Genomic DNA, 27,445 nt, shown 5'->3' with positions numbered 1-27,445 from the left:
GATTGGACACTTTCAAAACCACATCCTCCAAATTCGTTAACATTTAATCAATGCTACTTAGATGCCTTGTAACTTGCTGAGCTCTTGTAAAAGTTCATGCTTTCCCTTTCACAACCTCAGTTTATTTTACTCTTCTTGTATTACAGAAGACTTATACATGCTTCAGTTATAGTTGGCTTCTAGTGAATTAACAGGCAACACTGCCAAGTCTTGCATATAACTGACATACTGGTAATAGGAAGAAAAAAAATCATTCACCCATACAGAATTTGAGTACTGCTGAAAAAAAGACATGTTTCATCAAAGCTTTTCATTTTGCACTCATTAGGACTATCACAAGAAATAGGAAAGTAAAGGGAAATCTATACAGATCACACTCACACTCACCCACTCACGCTCTCACACACACTCACCCTCACACGCACGCAAGCACTCACACAAACACAAAAGGGACCTAAGGGGCAACTTTTTCACAAAGAGGGTGGTGAGTGTATGGAATGAGCTGCCAGAGGAATTGGTGGAGGCTGGCACAATTATAATATTTATAAGGCATCTGGGTGGGTATATGAATAAGGAGGGATATGGGACAAATGCTGGCAAATGGTACTAGATTTATTTAGGATATCTGGTCAGCATGGACGTGTTGAACTGAAGGGTCTGTTTCCCTGCTGTACACCTCTATGACTCAAAAAAAGATTGTTGTTGTCTTTCAGAAAAGACAAGGTGAATAGTAGATTATTAAACATGTAAAGCAAGGAAAAACAATGACTACAAAACCTTAAAACCATTTCCAGAGTTCCATTGCTTATAAAGAAATTACACAATTACATAGAAATTACAATGTTGAAATCAGCACCTACAACCATGTGAGTGTTCTTCACTAGTAAGAGCTGTGGCCTTAACCCAACAGTTCTGTTCCAATATCTCTGTATATTTCTTTATCAGTGTACACCTAATCTATTATTTAACATTGATATAATCACTGTTTCAATCACTAACCCCTGTAATGCATTCTGCAGCCTCACCATTTACTGTTGAGATAGTTTTCTTGTTCTATTGCCTAAATCTCTTGTTTTCTACACCTATGGCCTGATAGTTTGGACCTTTTAGTCATTGAAACAAGTTATTTCCATCTACAATATGCCATTTCTTTATAATGTTGTGCACCTCAGTCAAATCACCCTCTGAGCAATGAAAACAATCTTAGGAATTTGTCAAGGACAGTCTGATATATTATCAACAATACCTACAGACTCATATAGAGGACCTCTGTCTGAGAATCAAACAATAAATTGGATTGGGTTTCTTCTGCAGAGTTATCAAAAAATTAATGTCTGGAGATCAATAAACAGGGCTCCCGGTTTCACACAGTCTCTAAAACTGTCAGAAAGGCTATCAATACATTGATCTTTAGAAAATTATTTCATGATTATTTACTCTCCTGATAATTATTTGCTCTTATCAATTACAATGGGGCCTTCAAAGTTAGTGTATAACATGGTGAAATTTTAGATATATATTTCTGTTTTCTTGAGAACAACAATGACTACTCCTAGATTATTCCAAAAAGGACAGAATTGGATTGTAATATCCTGCTCATGTTTTTCAGAAACAGGCAGGTGAAACTTAGCACAGATTCTGGTCTTAACTTGCTGTTTTAGACAGGCAAGAAGAACCCTTCCAGAAATTGATGTGGCCTTTGTTTAAGGGTTTTGGTTGCGCTTGGATCATGATATTAGAGCCTAGCTGCTGTTTTAACCAACATACAGCCTTAATTGTGGACTTTATCTGTCAAGGATGCACCATCCCAAACACACCTCTCGCCACCTCTGATGACAAAGACATTCATTCCCCTAATTCCAACCTTTCCTCCTTAAGCAACTCAGCGGTGTACCAGCAAAGTTCTTTTGGTCGATGTTGGTGGCTTCTCCTGCCTGGGTATCTGGACTTTTGCCCGAAACATCGATTTTCCTGCTTCTCGGATGCTGCCTGACCTGCTGTGCTTTTCCAGCACACTCTAATCTAAACTCTGGTTTCCAGCATCTGTAGTCCTCACTATCTGCTATTGTCGCCACTTCCAACAAGTTTGGGAAGGAACTCTAACTTGGCCTTTCAAGAGGAGACCAGGAATTAAGCTGATGTGAGGCCATTTACGGCCTACACCCTTTGCCCTACAAACAGTAACCCTGTCTTGTAGTCAACTTGGTACTGCGTTCTGAAATTACGATTGTAAACTGTCAGTCGTCTCGACTTCTCTTTCATGCTTTAAGATTGTCCTTAAAATACACTTATTTGTTTGAACTCTTGACCACTTTTTAAAATATTTTCTTCCAAATCATTTAGTCAAGGGCTGCAGGACACTTCTCTGCTCTAAAGGTGGTTCAGAAATGCAAATTGTTGTTCCTCACCAAAAAGGTTGAATGCGAGTGTAAGAGGTAAAGTTAGTAAGTTTGCAGATGGAGGATTGGTGGACAGCGAAGAGGGATACCTCAGATTACAACAGGATCTTGACCAGATGGGCCAATGGGCTGAGAAGTGGCAGGTGGAGTTTAATTCAGATAAATGCGAGGTACTGCATTTTGGGAAAGCAAATCTTAGCAAGACTTATACACTTAATGGTAAGGTCCAAGGGAATGTTGCTGAACAAAGAGACCTTGGAGTGTATGTTCATAGCTCCTTGAAAATGGAGTCGCAGGTAGATAGAATAGTGAAGAAGGCGTTTGGTATGCTTTCCTTTATTGGTCAGCGTATTGAGTACAGGAGTTGGGAGGTCATGTTGCGGCTGTACAGGACATTGGTTAGGCCACTGTTGGAATATTGTGAAATTCTGGTCTCCTTCCTATCGGAAAGATGTTGTGAAACTTGAAAGGGTTCAGAAAAGATTTACAAGGAGTTTGCTAGGGTTGGAGGATTTGAGCTACAGGGAGAGACTGAACAGGCCGGGGCTGTTTTCCTTGGAGCGTTGGAGGATGAGGAGTGACCTTAAAGAGGTTTACAAAATTATGAGGGGCATGGATAGGATAAATAGACAAAGTCTTTTCCCTGGAGTCGGTGAATCCAGAACTAGAGCGCATAGGTTTAGGGTGAGAGGGGAAAGATATAAAAGAGATCTAAGGGGCAACTTTTTCACTCAGAGGGTGGTACATGTATGGAATGAGCTGCCAGAGGAAGTGGTGGAGGCAAGTACAATTGCAACATTTAAAAGGCATTTGGATGGGTATATGAATAGGAAGGGTTTGGAGGGATATGGGCCGGGTGCTGTTAGGTGGGACTAGATTGGGTTGGGATATCTGGTCAGCATGGACGCGTTGGACCGAAGGGTCTGGTTTCATGCTGTACATCTCTATGACTCTATGATTCTATTTGGTTTGTTTGGCTACTAAGAGAAATTATTCAGCTAACTTATTTACAAGACGGCTCCAGGTCTGCCAACTAGTATTGGGATGGCAATGGATTTGACACCTTATCAACTGAAAAGTAAAACATTCCGGAATTTCCTGACCTCTGGTATGTACAAGCAGCCACAACATCAAATGACTAAAATCTGCCTTAATAAAAAATCTGTTGAAGGGGAAATAGTTGCAAGCCTAATGAGGAAGGACAAGGAAGGAAAACTAACAGAAAGTTTCTACACATGCATGATGGGTCAAATGGCCTCATTGTGTGTGGTGTCCTTGCCTGATTCTTTGTCAGCGCAGCAAACAGTTTCTTGCAAAGCGTTTTTAAAGCCATTTTTTCAAAATCTGAACGTCCTTTATTTGCAATAGGTACAATTAATTGCGAGTTAAGACAGCCCAAGCTTGTTAATAACACGTTTATTGCTACAGCAGCTTTGTGGAAATAAGGCCACTGTGATTCCTAATGACATCTCATTCAATATTCCCTAGCAATTTTACATCTCGAAACTTTAAAGTCTCTGATATCAAAAGGCAAACTGATTTCTTACTAATTCACGTATCCTTCCATCCATTTCCAGGAATACTTTCCATCCGTATTCAGGAATTCCTTCCAACTCTCAACAAAGGAAGTGCGAGCAAGTGGACTCAGTTGTTTATTTTAAGAAGTGCCCTCACATCATCTAAACGAGCTTTACATTTAACACGTTAAGAACGTTAAAGCTGCAAATGCATCTGTGTTCCAGTCGGTTGTGCAAGTTGTATTTTCCGTGCTATTTTGGGGAGTTTCTCACACTGAGTAAACACACTGTACAATTCTACTATTGAACCTCAAGTCAAAACAGCAAACTCGTCGCATTCCAGATGTAAGTTTGTTATAATACAGTCAGTGAGCGACATGCACACAATATAACTGATTCTCTAGAGGCACTGTTAATTAAAGTTATAAATTTTAGTAAATGCTTCAAGAAGGGAGGGTCCCTAAATCATATGGATTGAAGTACACAGTTTTCAAAACAGAATTAAACAAGTTTATACTGTACAACGTAATGAAGAATATTAAAATTACTTAGTTCTTCTCAAGACAAAAGGTTTATAGATGATTAAATGCCAAAGTAACAACAGTCCTGGAATTAAACAAGAAATATTAACGTTGTACCTTTTTCGTTCACCATGACCATTTCATCAGCAGTAACTCCAGTAAAAACTGTGAAACTAGGTTTGCATCTAAATGCAGTTTTTGATCAGGCACCAGTGATATAATATCCCTGGTTTCTGCGTCCAGTAGTTAGTTTGCACAGCAGCTCTAAGCAGGTCTGACAGCCTAAAGCAGGGTCTGAGTGCTTCGGCTCGTCAGGAATTACTCTGCATTCCCTGTGTGGATTCAGCCCTGCTGAAATAACCATTCACAGCTGCTATGCAGTGAATACAAATTCCGCTGCTTTCCGTTGTCCTGCCCCTTCAATGACACAACAACACATTCTTGAACAGCAACATCAGAAAAGCACAGGGAGGTGGAGTTGCCATCAGTGCTGCTATTTTCAATGTATGACCTCTGCAAAACATACAAAAACTGCTGAGAGTGGAGTCATTTTCACAGCTGTTACCCTTACACGAGAAAATGTAACGTGCGTCATCTTTGTTAAGGATTTAGAACGATTAGAATTCTGTGCTTGCTAAGGTGAAGCATGACAGTGCTTTGCAAGCTCTTTTCGCTCTGTAGCCTTACTTCCCTAATTCATCGTTATAACATTATCACAACCATCATTCCTCCAAAATGCCCTCTCTTGTTCTGAATAGGTATGGTACTACAGTGCAAACTTTCCCCAATGTTCTTTAGAAAATTATTTCATGATTATTTACTCTCTTGATAATTATCAGTATTTATAAATTACAACAGGATCTCCAAAGTTAGCAAATCACACATTGAAATTTTAGAGATAGATTATATATTCCCCTGATAACAAAAATCACTGTTCATCAGTTATTCCAAAAAAACAATAGAATTAGAAAGCAATATTAAATTGCAATCTATTTTGAGGCTTTGTCAGAGTGAGGGCCTGGAGAGCAGGAGCTGTGTAACTTGGTATGAACTCCACATCAGTCATTACTGTCTTGGATCTAATGTCTCCAAAGGTTTAGCTTGTGGCCCCCATCCCCACTTTGGAAACCCCTGGCTTGGTGGTTTCATTATTGGATTTGTAACATGGAATCAATCAGTGCAGAAGAGGCCCTTCAGCCCATTGAGCCTGCACCATTAAAAAACTATTCTAAATCAATTTTGCAGCACTTGGCCCATAGCCCTGAATGTTATGATGTTTGTGCTTAAGAGGCCTGAGCAAATAATGCAAACAATGTCAATTCAAATACCACAATTGCAATTTGAGAATTTGAATACAAGATCTGGAAATAAAAACAAATCCAGTATTGACAAACAAAGAAATGACCAAGAAGCTAGCAGGTTTACTCATCTACTTTACAGAACAAAACCAACTGTCCATACCCAGCCTCACCCACATGGAGCTCCAGTCCCAGCACAGTTTGCTTGACCCTTACTCTAAAACAGCTCAGCTCCATTAAACCACAACAAGGAATAACAAGAATAAAACCAGACGAATCATATGAGGAGGAATTAAGTGCCAAAGATTTGTGCTCTCGAACTAGCCAAATTAATCTAGTATAGTTACAACATTAGTGCCTATCTAATAAATTTGAAAATTGCTCTTTCCAGAAAAAGTAGGAAAATTTCAATCTAGTCACCTAACACTCCATCGGGCTTTTGCCCGAAACGTCGATTTTCCTGCTCTTTGGATGCTGCCTGAACTGCTGTGCTTTTCCAGCACCACTCTAATCTAGAATCTTCCAGCATCTGCAGTCATTGTTTTTACCTACCTAACACTCCATCAGTCCATTCTCAATTCATCAAAGAGGTGGAAACTGTGATTGCTATCAAGTGGTACTTGCTCACCAAGGATCTGCCCTCTGATGCTCAGTTTGTGTTCCATTAAATCCATGCAGCCTAGAATTCATTACAGGCTTGTTGCAAACATAGACACACAAGATAGACTCCAGAAATGAGGGGACAGTGACTGCCTTTCAAATCAAGGCAGCATCAATCCCTAAGTTGCATCGAGAAGCCCTAGCAAAATTGTAACAAAAGGAATCAAAGCAAATTCCACATTGGTTGGAGTCATAACTAGTGAAAAACGGAAGATGGCTCTGGGTACTGGAGGCTATTCATCTTACTCTTAGGATATTGCTCCAGGAGTTAGTCAGAATAGTGTTCAAGTCCCAATCATCTATAGTTGTTTCATCAGTGACCTTTCCTCCAACTTTACATCAAAAGCAGGAACACGTGCTGATAACTGAATGGCATTCAGTTCCATTGACAAATCTTTAGCTAATGAATTGGGGCTGCCATGAATGCAAGACCTGTAGGAGTTCCGCAGGGTAATGTCCTAGGCCCTACCATCTTCAGCTGCTTCATCAATGATCTTCCCTCCATCATAAGGTCAGAAGTTCACAATGTTCAGCACCTTTCCCAACTCCTCAGATATTGAAGCAGTTCACATTCAAATGCAACAAGATGTGGACAATATCTAAACTTGGGCTGACAAGTGGCAAGTAACATTCCCACCACATAAATGTCAGGCGATGACACATCATCAATAAGAGACAATCTAACCACCGCCCCTTGACATTCAATCGTGTTACCATCACTAAATCCCCAACTATCAACATCCGGGGGGTTACCATTGACCAGAAACTTGACTAGACTCATCATATAAGCACAGTGGCTATGAGAACAGGTCAGAGGCTAGGAATACTGTGCTGAATAACTCACCTCATGACTTCCCAAATTCTGTCCACCATCTACAAGGCACAAGTCAATAGTGTGATGGAATGCTTCCCACCTGGTTGAATGAATGCAGCCCCAACAACACTCAATAAGCTTGACATCATCCAGGACAATGTAGCCCACTGGATTGGCATGACATCCACAAGCATTCACTCCTTCCAACACCGGCAGTCAGTAGCAGCAGTGCAAGATGCACTGCAGGAATTCACCAAAGATCCTCAGACAGCAGCTTCCAAACCTATGACCATTTTCATCGAGAAAGACAAATGCAGCAGATGGGAACACTACCACCTTCAAGTTCCCCTCCAAAGCACTCACCATCCTGACTTGGATATATATTACCATTCCATCACTGTTGGTCAGTCAAAATCCTGGAATTCCTCCCTATTGGTATTGAGGGTGGATGCCTCAGCAGATGGATTGCAGCGATTCAAGAAGGCAGCTTCCTACCACCTTCTCAATGGCAACTAGGGACAGACCATAAATGCTGGCCACCAGCAACACCCACATCCCACAAATGAATAAAAAAAGACAACATTCAGATTGATTGTGTTTTATAGCAGGCAACATTGACATGACAGAAGTGACAGCCGATTACTGCTTCCACCAAGACAGCACCTTCCCTTGAAATTCAATGGCATTACCATCAATGAATGCTCCCCCTAAGAATCCAGGGGGTTACCATTGACAAGAGACTCCACTGAACCAGCCACACAGACAGTATGATTCTATACTGTAGCACAATGATGGTGTTATTAGTCTAGTTTCTAAAGGCCTAAACTAATGATTGAGGCACAAACCCTACATCCATCATCATAGCTCAGAAAATTTAAATTTGATTACTAAAACGAAACTTGAATTAAAACCCTGACAATGTGATCATTAATCCAAATGATTGTTGTGAAAAACCCACCTGCCTCACTAATGCCCTTTAGGAAAATAAATCCACTGCCCTTATTCAATTTGACCTATACAAGACACTGTATCATGTGGTTAACTCCAAATTCTCTTGAAATGACCTGACAAGCCATCCAAAATTACAGAGTTGTTACAACTCAGAGTGAGGCTGTTACAACTCAGAGTACCTATGCCAGCTCTCTAAATAAACATTTCACTTAGAGCCATTCTCCTGCCTTGTCTCTATCTTGCACTTGTTCCTTAACCTTAAATAATCTAATTCCCAAATGATTGCATCAATTGGACCTGCCTCCAAAATACTGTCAGGCAGTGCATTCCAGATCATAACTACACATCACATGAGAAATGTTTTTATTTGACTTTTCCTTCTATTATTAATTATTTTAAATCTGCACCTTTTTGTTCTTGATCCTTTCACAAATGGGAACATCTTCTCCCTATTTACTCTATTCAGATCTCTCATGACTTGAACTACTTCAACCATATCTTTTCTCAGCCTTCTCTTCACCAATCTATCTTCATCACAGAAATTCCTCATCTCTGGAGCCATTCTTATAGATCTCTCCTGTGCTTTTTCCAAAACTTGCACATTTTTCCTAAAACATAATGCCCAGAACTGGATGCAATACTCCAGCTGAGACCAAATCAGAATCTTACATATGTTCAAATACTTCCTTGCTCCTGCTCTCTATGGCCCTATTAAAGCCGTGATACAGCATGCTTTACTAACTGTGCTCTCAAAGTGCCTTCCCATCAATGACTTAAGGATGCACATGCTCCAGATCTGTCTGCTCCCACACATATTTAGAGTTATATTCTTTATTTTCTCCACATTCTCGGTAACAAATTATATTACTGCACACTTGCCCGCATTGAATTTCACCTGCCACCTCTCTGCCTCTTCCACCCAACCCCAGATGTTTTCATGAAAATTTCTCAAGGGAAGTTAGAAATGGGCAATAAGCACTTTGCTTATGACACTCCCATCTATAAAACAAATACAAATAAAATTGATATAGCCAGTTTAAAGAATGCCTCACAGTCTTCTTCATGAATATCTGGAGTCAGGACCAATGTTGACAAAGTTGTCTTACAAGCAACAACTTGGCATAGTAATATGACCAGTGCCTGGGTGAAAATTTATTATGGTTCCAGACAGGATACCTCATATTACTAAATTTCCTGCTGTGCAGAGATGAATTGGCTTCCCCCTCTTTATTCACCCTCTCAGTTAATGGAAGGTTAATTTAGGAATAATCTCTTCTCTTCAGGAGATCTTTTTTCTAGGCCAAATGAATTTATGTTTTAAAAGGAGCCAATTCAATCAGATTTCTTAAATTAATGAAACAGTGAGTTTGTTAGTTACTAAATGCAAAAATAAACAATAATACAATACAAGTATACAGATTTAAAATAAGAGGTGAGTCCAAGTCAGATTTATTTTTTAAAAGATATGCAGAGTTCCATGAGGAATAAATGATGGGATGCTATGCTAAAGCTAGTACTTCCAAATAAACTTGTTGGACTATAGCCTGGTGTTGTGTGATTTTGTCCTGTTTCCTTTCAACAGTGGATGGTTTACGTCCCACAGAACAAGAGACAATCTTTTCCTTTTTATGGTCAGTGCACTGTTCAATGGTTATCCTCAAGCTGTGACTTCAAAGCATACAGGTCCACTAACAAACACACATAGACCAGTCGATACAATTGTTTTTTGTGTATTCATGGAAGGGGAAACACAAATATGTCCTTTGATGGCTGTACCAAGTCTGGAATCTCACCCACAAAAGAGGTTTATCAACTGAGAAGAGGAAATTTGATTGCCTTACAGTTCTGCCTTTTGGGAGATTCACTTTTTGAAGTTTCCTTTGCACCCTATAAGGTGTGACATTCGTGGAGTTTACACTGGGAATCTAGTAGCAGTCAGTGCAGTCCAAGTGCTCAGAAGTACATTACCAGCCAAGTCTGACTTACAATTTTTGCTTCAAAATAACAGGCCATGTCCAAAAGTTTAATATATCTGTGAGTAATTTAAGGTTCCGATCTGTCAGCTCATGAACACTCATATTCCAGAATCCTTCATCATTCCTGGGTCTATTCTATCCAACTGGCAATCCACACCCACCAAAGGTCAGAGTACAGCATTACACAATTAGGTGGGAATGATACTCAACATTGTCAATGGGCCAACAAAGTGTCATGTTTTCAAATCAAAGATGATCAAGAAACAGTTCTTCTGATTATTACTTTCAATCCTGTCACAACTGATGAATCAATATCCCTCCATGGTGAACACCTTCAGGAAGATACAGAGGGCAACAAGGGCACAAAATGGCCATCCGAAGAATACAGATAAAAATGCTCCTTCATACACATTCTGCTTCCTCTGCTCTTTACTGTGCTGAAATCAAGATTTATCAGCATCTCCTCCTCTCAGTTATTCTTCCCCATTCTTCCTTTTACATGACACAGGACAGCACTTTGGTTTGGCTGGTTATCAAATATATACAGTAAAGACTGTTAAAATGTTTAGAGACAAAACAGAAGATTGAAAATGGGTTTTCATAGGAGCCAAGCTGGCAGGGTGCCAGCAATTTTGGATACTACTCTTACACACTTTAGGAATGAAGCACGCTATCACAGGGTTTACACAATACAGAAGCTGCTTTAATCTGTCGACCTCTATTAAAGCTGCAAGCTTTTAAAACTTAAATTACCACTTCCCAATTGACTTAGTTCTCTCCTCTTGTATTTAATCTTGATGGTGTCCTACAATATGGAACTTAACCCACCCTGTGGTTTGCTGAATTTAAAAAATAATTGTGTTAACTGCAAGACTTAAAAATCACACAATGCCAGGTTATAGTCCAACAGGTTTATTTGGAAGCACTAGCTTTCAGAGCGCTGCTCCTCCATCAGGTGGTATGAGTGTCTGTGAGAGTGTGTTAATGTGTGAGTGTAAAGGGGTATAAGACTCTGTGAGAGGGTATGTGTGTGTGTGAGTGTGGGAGTGTATATGTGAGCATATGAGAGAGAGCTTGTGTATGAGAGAGGGTCTGCATGAGAGTATGGTTTGTAGGAGTGTCTGAGTGTGTCTGTGTATGAGTATGTCTGTGTCTGTGTGTATGTGTGTATGATGCAGTGGGGTCACCTGTAGTGTGACGTGAACCCAAGGTCCCGGTTGAGGCCATCCCCCTGGGTACCGAACTTGGCTATCAGCCTCTGCTCGGCCACCTTGCGTTGTTGCCTGTCCTGAAGTCCCCCCACGCGCGCACACACACATACAAGTTTGTGGGGTGAATTTGTACTTGCAGAATTACATTTTATTTTGTTCAAAAACTGTATGAGTCCATGTAAGATTCTGTAAATCCCTTTTTTAGATTATAATCAATCAGAACATTGGGGCACAGACAGCCTCACACAGGGCACCTCACACCTTCAATGCATTATCTGGGCCAACATGGCACCTATTGTTAAAGTTCACTTGAGAATGTAACTTTAAGAAAGTTCTGGGATTTAAATATGAAAGAACTGAAACCAACGTGGTCATTCTAAAAGATGAGAGACTTAACAACCAATCCAGGTCGTTTCAATATATAATTTCAGTTACATCACACTGTAAACGTTTGCTATAAATTCTGTGTCCTATGATCTTATACTCCACAACCACCTGATGAAGGAGAAGTGCTCAGAAAGCTAGTGCTTCCAAATAAACCTGATGTTGTATGATTTTCAATTTTGGACACCCCAGTGCAGCACAGGCACCTCCAAATCATGACTACAAGCACACAAACAGGCTTAACTTGGTTTAGAGAGAGGCTGAAATCCTATGCCTGCCTCAGGGATAGGGCAAGTATAGAATGGCCTGGCAACCCACCAGCCAGTTGAAATTGTTTAGCAGCTAATGAATAATTGCCCTGCCACCTTGCCAATGCCAGTGGCCACGCCCTATCATCTTAACCATCATGCCCTATCAGTAAGCCTTCCTCCAAGCTTTCACTTTATTCATCATCAAGGACATCATTTCCAGACCTGTTACTTATATAAAACTGAACATGGGGAATGTTCAATAGGGGAAAGCAGGGATGGCTCTGGCCACTGAAAGTCAATATGAATGTAATATTAAATATTAACAAGTAATTAGCATTTATTTACACAACTCTGACAAAAACTCCAATAAAAAGGTGGTAACAGTGCCATTGTCTGATAAAAATGACGCACAGCTCTCTGGCTCTTGTATTAAGTAATATAATTTCAAGTCAGAAGACAGAGAGGGCAAAACTGGATAGCCTCTGGAACCAGCCTTGGAGATCATGATATGTGATTAATCCACAACTGATTGATACAGGCAGTATGCAAATAGTCTGCGACCTTCTAATATACATGGTGATTGTGTCTAGCCCTGTGCTAAATGCGTGACTGCACAGCTCAGCAGAGGTCCCAATTTGACTCGAAGGGAGCACTGCTTAGAGCAAGCCTGTACTACTTAGATCCAATCTGTATCTCTTAAAGGGAGATGTCTTCTGGCTGGACCAGGAGCTAGAAGCTGCTGAAGAATCTGATGTGCAGGAAGTTGTGCCCCATCAAGGGAAAATGTGTGCAGCAGGTTCTCAGATGCAGCACTGGAGGCCCTGATCGAGGAAAGGGAGTTGAAGAGAAGTGTCAGACAAACACTCAGAAGGTAGCGAGGGCAGATATCCATAACAGTAAATGCAAGCAGTGTAGCCCGAGGACTATAATTCCACTCCCCAGGAATTTCAAATCACTTCACACGAGTACTTTTGAAAGTCTTTGAATTGAGGTTAAAAGAAATGTTCTTACATACAAATCATCAGCCACAGATAATGGTCAGTTCACCAGTGCCCTTTTCACTTACCTTCCAACAATCTCTGCCAATTCCAACACATCCCTCAATTCATAGCTTCATCTCAACCTCAGTCTTAGCACTGCTGTGGCTCTCACACACAAACCTTACTTGGACACAATGGCCACAGCATTCAACTAAGGCAGCAATGTCATCCAAACACACCACATCACATCACTGACACATGTCTCTCCTCTTGTGAGAGAGATTGGTGCATAATAGGAAGCAGCAGCACCTAATAGGCCTGGGCCAGTCAAGATTGCATGTACTTTTCTTCATGGGGTAGACAATTCTCACCATTAGTAGATTGAGACCATGAATAGAGGCAGGGCTGAAACTATTGATACTGATGGTATTCCTATTTCTAACCATTTTTAACATGCCCTTTGCCCCTCATGTCACAATTTCTTCTGGTATACAAGCAGCAGATGTTGTAAGCATGCACTTCTTGCCTTCCTCTGCTCCCATCCCCATCAATGTGCATTTCTACCTTCAGACACTGAGTTTTCGTAACCTGGCCAAGCAGTGGTATAAGAGCAAGAAGCAGTCTCAGAAGAAGAGACTGATGAATAAGCATCATTATTCACCTCTGACACTCATAGTAACTGTACACATACTTCAAAACTTTGCTCAGAAACAGGATCTTCATGTATTGAAATATTGGACATGAGTGATCTGAAGCCCAGCTGGGGAGAAGAGAGTAGAGCAGGTACCTGCTTACCAGAAGTGGTTCGATAGCAGAAAACAGGAATGGCTCCTGCAGCTGCATGTCAATATGAATGTAGTATTAAATATTAACAAAGTTAATATTAAATATTAGCAAGGTCAAATACAGGTCTTGCTGCAAGGGCACAGATGACGATGTTGAAAGATAGAAATTGGAAAAGTCCAAGACTTCTAGGGACCAGAGATCATACTAAAAGAACACACTGCCATCTTCCCAATGAAAGTCAACAGGTGCCCGCTTTCTATGTTGCAACCACTACAGTGACATAATAGCACCAGGACAGGCAAAGGCACACAGAAGATGGCACTGAGGGATTACACAATGGTGATTAGTCAACAGAGTTATACAGAATTTTTGATGGCTTGTTTGATAACATTAGTTTAGGATGTTTGTGTTATGGAGACTTTTGTTTCAGGGATTTATCTAAGAGAATTTTGTGTTGATTCATACAGAGAGGAGCCAAAGCGTGTAACTATTGGTGAATGGGGAATTAGCGTTGCATTCAGCTAATCATAGACAGCCCAATCAGAAAGGCCATCTGATGGCTGCCTCCTACCTTCCACTTCCTGCTCCTCTACTGTTTGCCAGAGGCCCGCTGGCAACAACTGTCCCCTCAGGAAGGAGAGGTATACAGACCACATTTAATCATGCCACATGCCCCAGCAAGTACTGCAGACATCTTCCGGTGTGGTCAGATAAAAGTATTGCTCAAGTAGCATCCTAACAGTCTGCTCAATTACATTGCATATTGAAGTAAACCTCTCACCTGATGTATGTTGTCCATGTGTGTGTGTGGGTTACATACAGGAGTCATAACTCAGGTTAGATTTCTCATCCAATAGTGACACTCAGTCTGTTATGGTAGCTGCAATGTTGATGGTACAGCAAAATGGTGCAAAATTCAGGCAACTTGGCTGTTGCTAGAATAGCAGCATGATATATTGAGTATGATTGCACACCAGCTGCATATTGAGAGGGTGGAACCCTTTACTATTGGAATACATTTCTGAAATTTAGATGGTTGGGGAACATTTCTGAAGTGAGATGGAGCAAAATATCATGTCTGCAATCAATGATACCCTGCACCAACCACTGTCCTGCACATCCAGCTTGCTTCTGTCAGGAAAGAGAGGAGGTAATATAATCTGTTCTTCTTATGAAGAGACAGTCAGTCCCCCACATATACAGTAATGGATGATAAATTGTAAAGTGCTGCAGATGTCCTTTGCTGGAAAGAGCACAACATGAAAGAAGTTCATGGATACACAGTCACAGTATGCAGCATTGACAATGCCAAAGGTCAGATTTTGGTGAACACTTCCTTGCTCAATCAAAAACCTCAAGCACACATTTCCTGGCTTGCAATAAGGCAGGAGAAAGATTCCGTGACGACCCTGGGTACACACATTCTCCTGCTGAAAGCACTGTATCCTTCCTCTCCAAGCAGTCTATGCTCCTCTTTTTCACCTCTGCTCTTTCTTCCTGTCGCTGCAAGCGTCAGTAGATAGAAACTTTAGCATTCTTGTCTGAAGCTAAACCTGAATAAAACCATGAAGTCAGAAGCAAGACCATTACTATGTGTCAGTCCACTTGCTGTAGACTTCACCCAATTTAAACAACAGTGCAAATCACCAAACAGTTCTGGAGCTCGAGACACAGAGGAGTTTGGGTGCCTTCAAGTGTGAATCATGCAGGTACAGCAAGTAATTAGGAGAAATATAGAATGTTATAATTTATTGGGAATGAATTGAACTCAAAAGGTTATGCTTCAGTAACACAATGAACTGGTGACATCACATCTGGAGTACTTTGCACAATATATCGCCTTTTTAAGTAATGATTTGGAGATGCTGGTGTTGGACTGGGGTGTACAAAGTTAAAAATCACAGAACATCAGGTGAAGGAGCAAGTGGCTTCCAATTCAACCTGTTGGACTATAACCTGATTTTTAACTTTTTTAAGTAAGGTTATAAACTGCAAACAGTTTGCATAAGGTTTACCAGACTGATACCTGGGTTGCCTCACAAGAAATTGTTAGACTAGCTAAGATGACATTGCAACAAATAAGATCCTAAATGGTTTGATCTGTCCACTGTAGACAATTCTAGTGCACACCCCCACCTTCATGGAAAGGGAACTCTGAATGGCCAGTGTGACTCAGATGCTATTTTGCCTTTAAAATGGAAACTGTAGCACTGAACAAATGTGAGGATAGCACCTAAGTCTTTCAGCATTGCACCCAAATCTTTCAACCAGGACTTCTTTATCACAAAGAAACAAATGATAAAGTCTGAAAGTTCAATTTACAAACTTACTTCATGATGACTTTTATTCTTCAGTTTTATTACCTATTTAAAGGTTGATTTTGTTATCATGAAACGACTCCGTTTGAAGCTGAACAACATTTTTATTTACTCAGCATTTGTGGGAGAATCTTCAGAATTATCTAAATGCTCTTGAATTTAAAAGTCAAAGGGTGCTGCATGCTTTGTACACATAACCCTAAATAATATTTGATAACACCTTTTCTATTTCTAAGTGCAAGATAGGGGACTGGTAGAAAAGTGTTCATTTCAGGCAACATTGCAGTATCAGTTACAGGCTCAATTCAGGTCATTGCATTTGTTGGCATGGACAGATAGCCATATGTTGAATTAGGTAGTGCGATACTTTCAGAAATTTACATGGATTTTGCCATAACCCTACAGTTTATCATACATAATATTTCCCACCTTTCTTTTCTGGATCCTTTCCCCATAAGGAAGCCTAACCCCACAGGGGAAATACTTAGCCCTTAAATCAGCACTGGCAATGCCAGAGGGCAGATTTCAATCAGAAACCTCACAAACTTTTCCTGGCTTAAGTCCAATGAGCATCACTTGCTCTCAATTAGTTCTGAAGGACATATTCTAGATGAATTTCAAAGGGATCTGCACTTAACATTGACAGCCTGGACATCAGATTTTCATTCCAGCATGATGAGGTATCTTGGTAGCTGGGCTAGCCAACACCAAGATGAGAATGGAGGCAATGTATGGAAGTTTGTAAAAATATAAATTAAAGCATAAAATATCCGTGGGCGGCACGGTGGCACAGTGGTTAGCACTGCTGCCTCACAGCGCCAGAGACCCGGGTTCAATTCCCGCCTCAGGCGACCGACTGTGTGGAGTTTGCACATTCTCCCCGTGTCTGCGTGGGTTTCCTCCGGGTGCTCCGGTTTCCTCCCACCCTCCAAAAAAATGTGCAGGTTAGGTGAATTGGCCACGCTAAATTGCTGTAGTGTTAGGTGCAGAGGTAAATGTAGGGGAATGGGGCTGGATGGGTGCACTTCGGCGGGTCGGTGTGGACTTGTTGGGCCGAAGGGCCTGTTTCCACACTGTAAACAATCTAATCCCTCCAATATTCAATACTAACACTCCTCACTTCCTCAGTTCCCCTTGCCCTATCTAATGCTAACCCATGCAGCCCATGCCCCTGCACACACCACTATGATCAATTATTGCCCCATGCCAAATTAATGTCAACACTTCCAACCCCTGGTATTCCCCACACATTGTCCATTGACCTAGCATGCTGAGCAATCCAGAATCCACCATGGGCAAACCTCAGGACCCTTTCACAGATGAAATAAAATAAAGTTTTGCATGTCTATTGCAGACATAACTATATTGCAAAGAAGACTTTCATTCATAGAAATCCATTTACTATATTTACAATCCTTCAATAACATAAAGCCTTAAAACAACAAACATTTCAGTCAAGTGCACAATCCCATACAAAAACAAGTATTGGAAGTCATTGTCCCCACTCCAAGTGGTCTATAACTACTTGAATCTATAACCAAAGAGCCTCTCTGACTTAGCCATCAGTATTCTTGTTTGGATTGCTACTACTCTGCGAAGGCTGTAAATTTCTAAAATCTCTCTCATAAGACCATAAGAAATAGGAGTGGAAGTAAGGCCATTCAGCCCATCGAGTCCACTCCACCATTCAATCATGGATGATGGGCATTTCAATGCCATTTACCCGTACTCTCCCCGTATCCTTTAATTCCTTGTGAGATTAAGAATTTAACAATCTCTGCCTTGAAGACACTTAATGTCCCGGCCTTCACTGCGCTTTGTGGCAATAAAGTCCACAGGCCCACCACTCTCTGGCTGAGGAAATGTCTCCTCATTTCCATTCTAAATTGACCCCCTCTAATTGTAAGGCTGTGCCCACGAGTCCTAGTCTCCCTGCCTGATGGAAACAATTTCCCAGCGTCCACCCTTTCTAAGCCATAAATTATCTTGTAAGTTTCTATTAGATCTCCCTTCAATCTTCTAAACTCAAATAATCAGGCGCTTCTTATAATTTCTCAAAATTTATTGAAACCCCCTGCAATCATTTTGAAGCATTTACCATATTTTCTTTGGTTTCTTTACAAGAGTGTTACAAGGGGACATAAATTTAAGGTGAAGGGTGGAAGGTATGGGGGGATGTCAGGGGTAGGTTCTTTACCCAGAGAGTGGTGGGGGCATGGAATGCGCTGCCTGTGGGAGTGGCAGAGTCAGAATCATTGGTAACTTTTAAGCGGCAATTGGATAGGTACATGGATAGGTGCTTAAGCTAGGACAAATGTTCAGCACAACATCGTGGGCCAAAGGGCCTGTTCTGTGCTGTATTGTTCTATGTTCTATGTTCATAGAACATACTTATAGAAATGGGCAATGAACACAGTACCTCATCATGTCCCTTACGTGAACTACATCATGATTACATATACAAATAATAAAATAAAAACCTTCAAAGCTTACTTGTATTAAATGACAGTAAATACAATAAAAAGATGTTCATTTTTTCCAAATGCATTCAATGCATTCATTTCATTTCCCAAATTCTACTAGCTTCTTATCGCATTTGAGCTTTTGCTACCAAAATTGGAAATGCCAATCATGTTCTATTTAAGTATAGTATGAATAGGACAGTAACTACTGAAAGCTAAACATCTGGTTTAACTCAACCAGATTTCTTATGGAGTTTTGTGGGCAAGGGTGGTCTTGTTATCCAAGAGGTAGGGGAGAAACATTTCTTTCTGCCATATTTATGATCAGATTACAAAAAACACACACGCTCATTTGAAAGTTGTATTTAAAAATATAGTGTTAATGGTATAATTGCAAATGTTCTGATAATTAAACAGTTGCAAGTTAGAATTCAGTGCCTGACAAGCTAAACATGGTCTATGCTCCACATAGGATGTTATTCAAATAGGAAATGCATTCAAGTCTTTGTGGCTAAATGTATTACAGGGTATCTGTTTCACAAAAATCTTCTTTCTAATTTTACTCAGTTAATTTTTCATTGAAGAAAGTTCAACAACAGAAATAATCTTCTCTCTCATTTGGAATTTTATTACATATAAACTTGTCTTTTGTCCAGTCTCTCATGTCAGGGAAGAAGTGCCAGTGAGGAATATTACAAACACTGTTTCACAGTCCGTCCTGGAAATGGTCTCTGCAATTAGCTACAGTAAAGCAGTAACATCGAAATGTTTCCACTGGAGCGTGCCAGTACACATACACGGACCTCATCAACTGCATCTCTTGGCAAGAACTAAGCAAATTAACTTTCAAAACCCAAAAAACTCACGCAGCTCCTCTGAACGTGAGCTTTTTAGCACAGAAAGACTTGGACTACTTAACCATGAAATGGTCCAGACCAGAGTTGGCTGCCCAATGTAGAATCAAACTAGATTTAATAGTAAAGCTCTTGCCTCGTGAGTCAGAAGATCATGGATTCAAGTCAGACTACAAACCTTGAATCCAGAATCCAGGCCTTTACTTTAATGTAAAATTGAAGAGGCCAAGGTTTTGCTTTTCTTTTTTTTTAATAGATTAGAGATTTAACATTTTTACAAGTTTACAAAAATAAACAAAACTCTCAAATACAAACATTGATATACAATTAAATCAAATATACAATAGCCAAAATTTAACAAAAGAAAAAATACCGCAAAAGGAAAAAAAAACAAAACTCAACTATCTACTAATCTAACCTACAACTAACCAGAGTGTATATTTAAGTCTCTTACATGCTCAGAATGTGTTAACATCAAATGTAATAAAACCCGTATTCGTGTGGGATTCCACTCCTAAGGGGCCCCGGACCAGCCAGGTTTGTAATCTCAATTAAATAAAAGCCCTTGTTAGGATAGCCAAAATATCTGCATTTATGCAATTCAAGAAGGGCTGCCATATTTTATAAAATAATTCGGTCTTTCGGTGCACCATATTTGTAAGGAAGTCAAGGGGAATACATTCCATAATTAATCTGTGCCAATTTGAAAGTCCAGGGGGGCCCTCAGCCACCCAGTTCACCAAAATATTTTTCCTTGCACAGAAAGAGAGAATAGAAAATAGTCTCTTCCTGTACATGTCCAGGGAGAGAAAGTTCGAAAAGCCCAAAAGGAGAGATACAGGGTCCACTTTAATTTCCGTACCTAAAATTTCTGTCAGGGTACTTGCTACTTTAATCCAATATCTACGGATCTTATGACAGGTCCATAGGCAATGTACAAGAGTGCCCACCTTTATTTTACATTTGAGACACGTTGGAAATGCTCCTGCCTTAAATTTTGCCAATCGAACCGGTGCTATATGGGCCCTATGAAGTATCTTCAGCTGGATAGCCTGGGTTCTGTTACAGATAATATTTCTTCTAGCGTTTTCCCAAATATCATTCCATGTTTCTATAGAGATTTTTAGTCCCAAATCCTGATCCCATGTTTTAAGCAGATTATCCATATCTCCCGATACTTCATCATGGAGTAAATGATAAATAGTACTGACGGAAGATACCCCCACTGGTCGTAGGACACTACATTCTCTATCTGATTTATAAAGACTATCTAATAACGTAGTCTTCTTCTGTATATAGTCTCGAATTTGGAAGTATCGAAAGAGGTCTCCATTAGGTAATCCGAATTTCTGACGCAGCTGTTCAAAAGACATCAGGACCCCATCTTTAAATAGGTCCCCTAGACATGAGATACCCCTGGATCTCCAGAGTTTAAAAGTGGCATCTGTAAACCCGGTTGGAATCCCCATGCTCCCACTATCGGTGCATAGGGGGATGTTTTTTGTGAATTACCTTCATTTTGCCGCATTATATTCCAAGCCTTAATTGTCTTTAGTATTATAGGGTTTTTGCAGTGATCTGTAATGATTTTCCTCTTGTCTGAAAATAAAAGGTTAATAAGTGGGTATTTTACTTGAGAAGCCTCGATGTCCAACCAGATTGATTGTGGATCAGACAAGACCTAATCAGCTATGTAACTTAACAGGGAACTTAACTGATATTTCCTAAAATCTGGGAAGTCCAATCCTCCCCTTGCCTGTGGAAGCTGTAGCTTCTTCAGCTTAATGAGGGGCCGTCTATGATTCCAGATAAAGGAACCCAGCCAGCCATATAATTTACGTAGAGCCAGCCTCGGCAGCATCACCGGAGGCATTCTCATAGGATATAGGAGACGGGGCAGGACATTCATTTTAATTAGTGCTATTCTACCCAACCAGGAAATTGGAAGGTCCCCCCATCGCTGGAGGTCCTGCCTTATCCTTTCCAGTAAATTCACAAAATTAGCCTTATACAACTGACCAAATACTGGGGTAATAAAAATGCCTAAATATAAGAAGCCCTCCAGGGACCAACAAAAGGGAAAAAGGGATCCGTCCACTAAGTGGGGTATCATAACAAGGCCACCCATTGGCATAGCCTCCAATTTTGAAAAATTAATTTTATAGCCTGAGAATGCGCTAAATGTATTAATAACTTGGATTAGGCGAGGTTCGGACATCAGAGGATTACTGAGGAATAGAAGAATATCATCTGCATACAGGGTAATTTTATGTTTACCTGTACCAATCCTCGGGGCCGTTATATTAGGATCAGCTCATATAGCTTCTGCTAGTGGTTCAATTATTAGCGTAAGTAACAATGGCGAGAGAGGACGTCCCTGACGGCAGCCCCTACCCACATTGAAGGTTTTGCTTTTCTGATGGGAGGTTCAACTAAGATTCTGTCTGGCTGCTCAAAAGTGGATAAAAAAGATCCAATAGCACTATTTCAAGAAAAGCAGAGGAGGTCTCTCAATGTCCTGGCAAATACTCATTGGTCAACAAACAAGTATTTTAATGGCTGTAAAATGCTTTTGATTGTCCTGAGGCGAATAAAGTTAAAAATCACACAATGCCAGGTTACAGTCCAACAGGTTTATTTGGAAACACAGGTTTATTTCGGAGTGCTGCGCCTTCATCAGGTAGTGGGACAGGATCATAGGATACAGGATTTACTGTATAGTAAAAGATCAAAATGTCATACAACTGATGCAACGTTTTGAGCAAACCTAGACTGAACAGAGACCTAGATTTGTTCAATACATCTCACCACTTGTATGACATTTTGACCTTTTACTATAAGTTCTGTGTCCCATGATCTTGTCCCACTAGCTACCTGACGAAGGAGCAGTGCTCCAAAAACTTGTATTTCCAATTAAACCTATTGGACTATAACCTGGTGTTGTGTGCTTTTTAATTTTGTCTACCCCAGTCTAACACCGACACTTCTACATCATGTCCTGACGTGGCGGTAGATGTTATAAATGCAAGTGATCTTTCTCTATCCCTTTGTCACAAGCTAACAATCAATGCTGAAAATCTTAAAACAGATCTTGCAATGAAAGAATTGGAAAAAAAAGGCTCATGCAAAATCCGAATTAGCCAGGTGCTGGAGCATATCCAGCTTGCTCAACAGATTTTACACTGATTAATGCTTTCGTTTCAATGAAACTCCATTTAATACCCACTTGGTCTCTTTAAAAAAGCTGTCCACAGATCTTGTCCTTTCATCAGGATGGCAACAAGCCAAGAGCATGTTGAAAAACCAACCAGGCCTGCTTCATAGAAGGAACCACTTATGAAAGAGACAAGACTAGGAATTAAAGAGCAACCAAAATATTTTCAGCCTTTCATCATTCCAGAATTTAATTATGCATTCTGTTTGGGACACTCATCAAGAAAGCATCTGTGATTCACCAACAGTTGAACAGACTGAACAAGCGTGTTGTCAAAGCAAAAGTATAGAAGTGAACTGCAAGTGCCAAGAAGCAAACATAAATACTGAACTGAAGAAAAAATGATGTGGTAAATTGTTTGGCCATGGCCCCATCTGAACTGTCCTTGTGGGCTGAGTAAGAGCTTTTTATAAGAAGAAAGGACACGTTGGGATCAGACAAGAAACAAAGGAGGGAAGAATGGAATATTTGTGTAAGCAGTTAGTTGGAATTTTGAACTTGTGTTTATTCTTCCTTCTGGTGTGTAAAAAGGCCCCAAATTATGCTGTTTATTAGTTATGTTCTCACAGACTGGATTGAGATTACCAAAACATCTTTTGCTTCAGACAATTATGAGCAAAAGAAAAGCTTCTTAGCTCATCTATCTTGTTTGAACAATACAGTAATCAGATGGCTGAAGAATGATGCTGGTGTAATGATGCTGTTCCTCTACCTAAATTCTGATGGTAAGTGGAATCCTCATAGGCTTTCTGAAAGACTGAAACAAGCAGACAGGGTTTCAGTTTAAGATCTTATCTGCTGAACAGCATCTCTGACATTGCAGCACATTGAGTGTTGTAACATTCCCTCAAAACGTCACGATCAGAACTTAAGCTTAAACTACTCATGTTTCTAAAAAAGCATATACTGTTATGAAATTAGTGTCAGATAAGAAGTTCCATAATGTTCTACTAAAGTTTGTTAAATTGTTAATTTAAAATTGTTTCTAAAACTATTTTTATTCAACAATCACAAAAATGTAAAGCTCCAATTTGTTGATTTTTGGAAGTACTTATTTGGCAGATATCCAAACAGCTGAAAGTTGTAATTTCAAAATGGCAAAGTCAGAGAAATGACAAAGTTTCAAACAAGCACGTAAACAGATGGCAGGTTGGGTGAGGATTGTTTCAAGTAACATGTTTAGTGTCTGCCAAAGGTAAACCAAAACTACTTAGGGCACATAATTACAGCAAGCCAGCAATTTCACTGTGTACAAATGTAATACTCCAAGCAAGGACAATTAACAAATATCTCTGTGGTTAAAGAGCCCATTTTACATTGACACCCTAATCTGTCACATTAAATATAATCGTTTCTGGACCAGGTTATAACCAGGCACCACCGCCTGTATCTCAACAAATCTTCACTTCAGGAAACAGTGGAGAACATAATATCTTTCTGTAGCACGGATTAGGACACAGGAGATTGTCAGATGCTTGTGTGCAACTACTGCAGCTGGCATTCCCATTAAATACATATACCACCCTGACTGCCAAGACCTGTCATTAACTTCACAAAACTGTGGGTTTGGTGACCTCAGCATTTCCTTGATCGGGGAGCTTTAATCAACAGCCAAGACAAACAGTTCCTGCACATATAGAAATAATCTCTCTAACTACTTGAAATGCTGCAAACACAGAAAGGTAGAAAGAATTTGAAGTAAGTGAATGGAGTTTACAGTTAGGTATTTAAACTACAGCCTATAAGCCACGTGCAGGCATGAAGCCTAAGAAATCTGATCCATTTAGGATTAGGAAAAGCAGTCTCATTTCTGCTTATATTTCTTGCTGATTTGTCCCATTTGAATGCTGTGCATCAAAAAGTTTGCAAACAATTAGTGAGTCATAGAGATGTACAGCATGGAAATAGACCCTTCGGTCCAACTTGTCCATGCCGGCCAGATATCCTAAATTAATCTAGTCCCATATGCCAGCACTTGGCCCATATACCTCGAAACCCTTCCTATTCATATACCAATTCGGATTTCTTTTAAATTTTATAATTGTACCAGCCTCCATTATCTCCTCTGACAGCTCATCTTCTCGTACAGATTTCTCATTGGTGGGTAAATGTTAAATCAGATCACCAACATTCACAAAAGTAGTCTCACATTGATGCAGATTAATAGGAACATGCATTTAAAATTTTGTCTAGATTTTTCTACATTATTTGAGGCTCATGATGCATCATAATGTAAACAAACCTTAAGAGGGTTTGTGACTTCTCTGTGTGTGACTCATCCATAAGTAGACATGGTAAATTTCTTCTTTTACTGTCTCCGAGCCTCAATAAATATAATCGTTTCTGGACCAGGTTATAACCAGGCACCTCCGCCTGTATCTCAACAAATCTCAACAAAGCCCACTACGGCTTACTTTCAACCCAATTCATAATGAGCATCATTCAACAGTGGAATTCTCAAGAACTGCACATAATCCCCCCTAGGAAAATAAACATTGTTGTTAACTTTCAGTTTCTGGCTTGATCCATCCTACTTTTAATGTCTAGTTCTAGTGGTAAGGATGGTCATAATCAAAGGAAAAATAAAATCTCTCATTTAGTTTTTGAAGACGTGACACAGAGGATCGATGAAGAAAGAGTAATGGATGTTGTCAATATGGACTTCAGTATGGTGTTCAACAAGGCTCCGCATGATAGTCTGGCTAGGAAGGGGAGGTCACATGGGATCCAGGGGGACGTAGCCATTTGGATACAAAATTGGCAGGAAGGTAGTAGACAGAGAGTGGTGGTGGAGGGTTGCTTTTTGGACTGGAAGCCTGTAACCAATGGTGCGCCGCAAGGATCAGTGCTGGCTCCACTGCTTTTTGTCATTTATATCAATAATTTAGATGGAAGTATAGGAGGCATGGTTAGTAAGTTGCAGACAATATCAAAATTGGTGGTGTAGTGGACAGTGAAGAAGGTTACCTCAGAATACAATGGGACCTTGATCAGATGGGCCGATGGGCGGAGGAGTGATAGACGGAGTTTACTTTAGATGAATGTGAGATTCTACATTTTGGTAGGCCAAATCAAGGTAGGACTTATACACTTAATGATAAAGAGTTGGGGAATGCTGCCTAACAATGAGACCTTGGCATGCAGGTTCATAATTCTTTGAAAGCAGAATTGCAGGCAGATAGGATAGTGAAGAAGATGTTTGATATATTTGCCTTTACTGGTTAGTGCAGTGAGTACAGGAGTTGAGATGTCATGTTGTGGTTGTATAGGACATTGATTAGGCCACTTTTGTAATACTGCGTTCAATTCTGGTCTCCTTCCTATTGGAAAGATATTGTTAAACTTGAAAGGGTTCAGAAAAAGGTTTACAAGGATGATGCCAGGGTTAGAGGACTTGAGCTATAGAGAGAGGCTGAATAGGCTGGGGCTATTCAGGCTAAGGGATGGCCTTACAGAAGTTTATAAAATCATGAGACACACAGATAGGGTGAATAGTCTTTTACCCAAGACCGGGGAGTCCAAACTAGAGGGCATAAGGTTAAGGTGAGGGGAATGATTTAAAAGGGATGTAAAGGGCAACATATTCACGCAGAGGGTGGTGCATATATGGAATGAACTGTCAGAGGAAGTGGCGGAGGCTGGTACAATTAGAGTATTTAAAAGTCATGTGGATGGGTATATGAATAGGAAGGGTTTGGAGGGATATAGGCCAAATGCTGATAAATCAGACTAGATTAATTTAAGAGATATCCCTAGATGGATTGGACCAAAGGTTCTGACTCTGTGCTGTATATCTCTATGACTCCATGTAGGTTTCTCATGAACTTTGGATGTCCCAAAGTGGTTTACAACCAATTAAGTACTTTCAAAGTGGAATCAGTGCTGTCATGGAGAAAACATAACAACCAACACGTGCATAGGCAAGGCCCCGAATCAGCAATGAAATGGTGCCCTGATAATTTCTTTGGGTGGCGTTGGTTGAATGATAAATATTGGCTAAGACACCAAACTGCACTTCATTTACACCTCTAGTTACCGCAGAAAGGCTGCCAACATCAAAGATTCCTCCCACCCCGGTAATGCTCTCCTACAACCCTCTTCCATCTGGCAGAAGATACAGAAGGTTGAACACATGCACCAACAGGTTCAACAGCAGCTTCTTCCTTGCCGTTATTAGACTGATGAATGGGCTCTTTAACTTCAAATAATGTTGATCTTGCTTTGCAGTTGTAACCTGTACGCCTCGCTCTGCCTAAGCACCCTTTGATCTCTATGTCCTTGCTTGCTATGAGCTGCCTATACTGATGACAAAACAAACCTAGGTATATGTGACCACAATAAATCAAATCAAACCAAAAAGAAGTCCTTTGTTCTTCAAAGTAATGTGATAGGAACCTGTAGTGCATGGGTCAAATTTAGAGTAAGATTTTTAATACCTTAGCACAAAATCCCTCTAGGCTCTGAATGAGGCTGACCCTTTCTAAGAGATTAACTTAAAGAGAAAAGTTATATTTAATGAACAGAAATTAACCACTATGTATCTCAAAGTAATGGACTGAGATGATTTCATAGGTCCACGGGATAGAATAGATTTTTAAATATATCCAGATTAAAATCCCATCTAAAATTTGAGAAGTTAATGAAAAAGGTGAATCATTCAACTGAGTTCTTGACTAAACTGACACAAAGCAAAGAAAAGGCTATAATAAATATTCTTTGTCTTACATTTAAGTTGAAATTTCAAATATCAAAAATGGAAATTTTATCAATAAAACATGGTTAATGGATAAAGTACATAATCATAAAATTCAGTCCCAATATCTCATGTAAAGAATATTTCCATAAACTG

At 40.1% G+C, this 27,445-nt stretch overlaps 1 protein-coding gene across 14 annotated transcripts in view; it reads right to left on the bottom strand.

The window, feature by feature from the left end:
* The window catches only part of ablim1b (actin binding LIM protein 1b), a 422,940-nt gene that overhangs the window by 257,330 nt on the left and 138,165 nt on the right, over positions 1 to 27,445 (bottom strand). For 5 of the 14 annotated variants that reach the window (XM_087998857.1, XM_087998853.1, XM_087998854.1 and 2 more), the window contains exon 1: positions 4,555 to 4,799. The exons of 1 other annotated variant lie outside the window; for it this stretch is intronic. In XM_087998857.1, coding sequence (XP_087854983.1) covers positions 4,555 to 4,576 — 22 coding nt within the window. In that variant the 5' untranslated portion in view covers positions 4,577 to 4,799. Of the gene's footprint in view, positions 1 to 4,554; positions 4,801 to 27,445 lie in introns of those variants that run through there. 8 more of the 14 variants (XM_087998850.1, XM_087998860.1, XM_087998852.1 and 5 more) reach the window with 3 other exon arrangements.

The sequence above is a fragment of the Chiloscyllium plagiosum genome, unplaced genomic scaffold (genome assembly GCF_037043375.1).
Source record: "Chiloscyllium plagiosum isolate Xiang-an unplaced genomic scaffold, Cpla_swu_hap1 HiC_scaffold_22, whole genome shotgun sequence".
NCBI classification, from domain to species: Eukaryota; Metazoa; Chordata; class Chondrichthyes; order Orectolobiformes; family Hemiscylliidae; genus Chiloscyllium; species Chiloscyllium plagiosum.
This window is presented reverse-complemented; position numbering and strand designations above follow the sequence as displayed.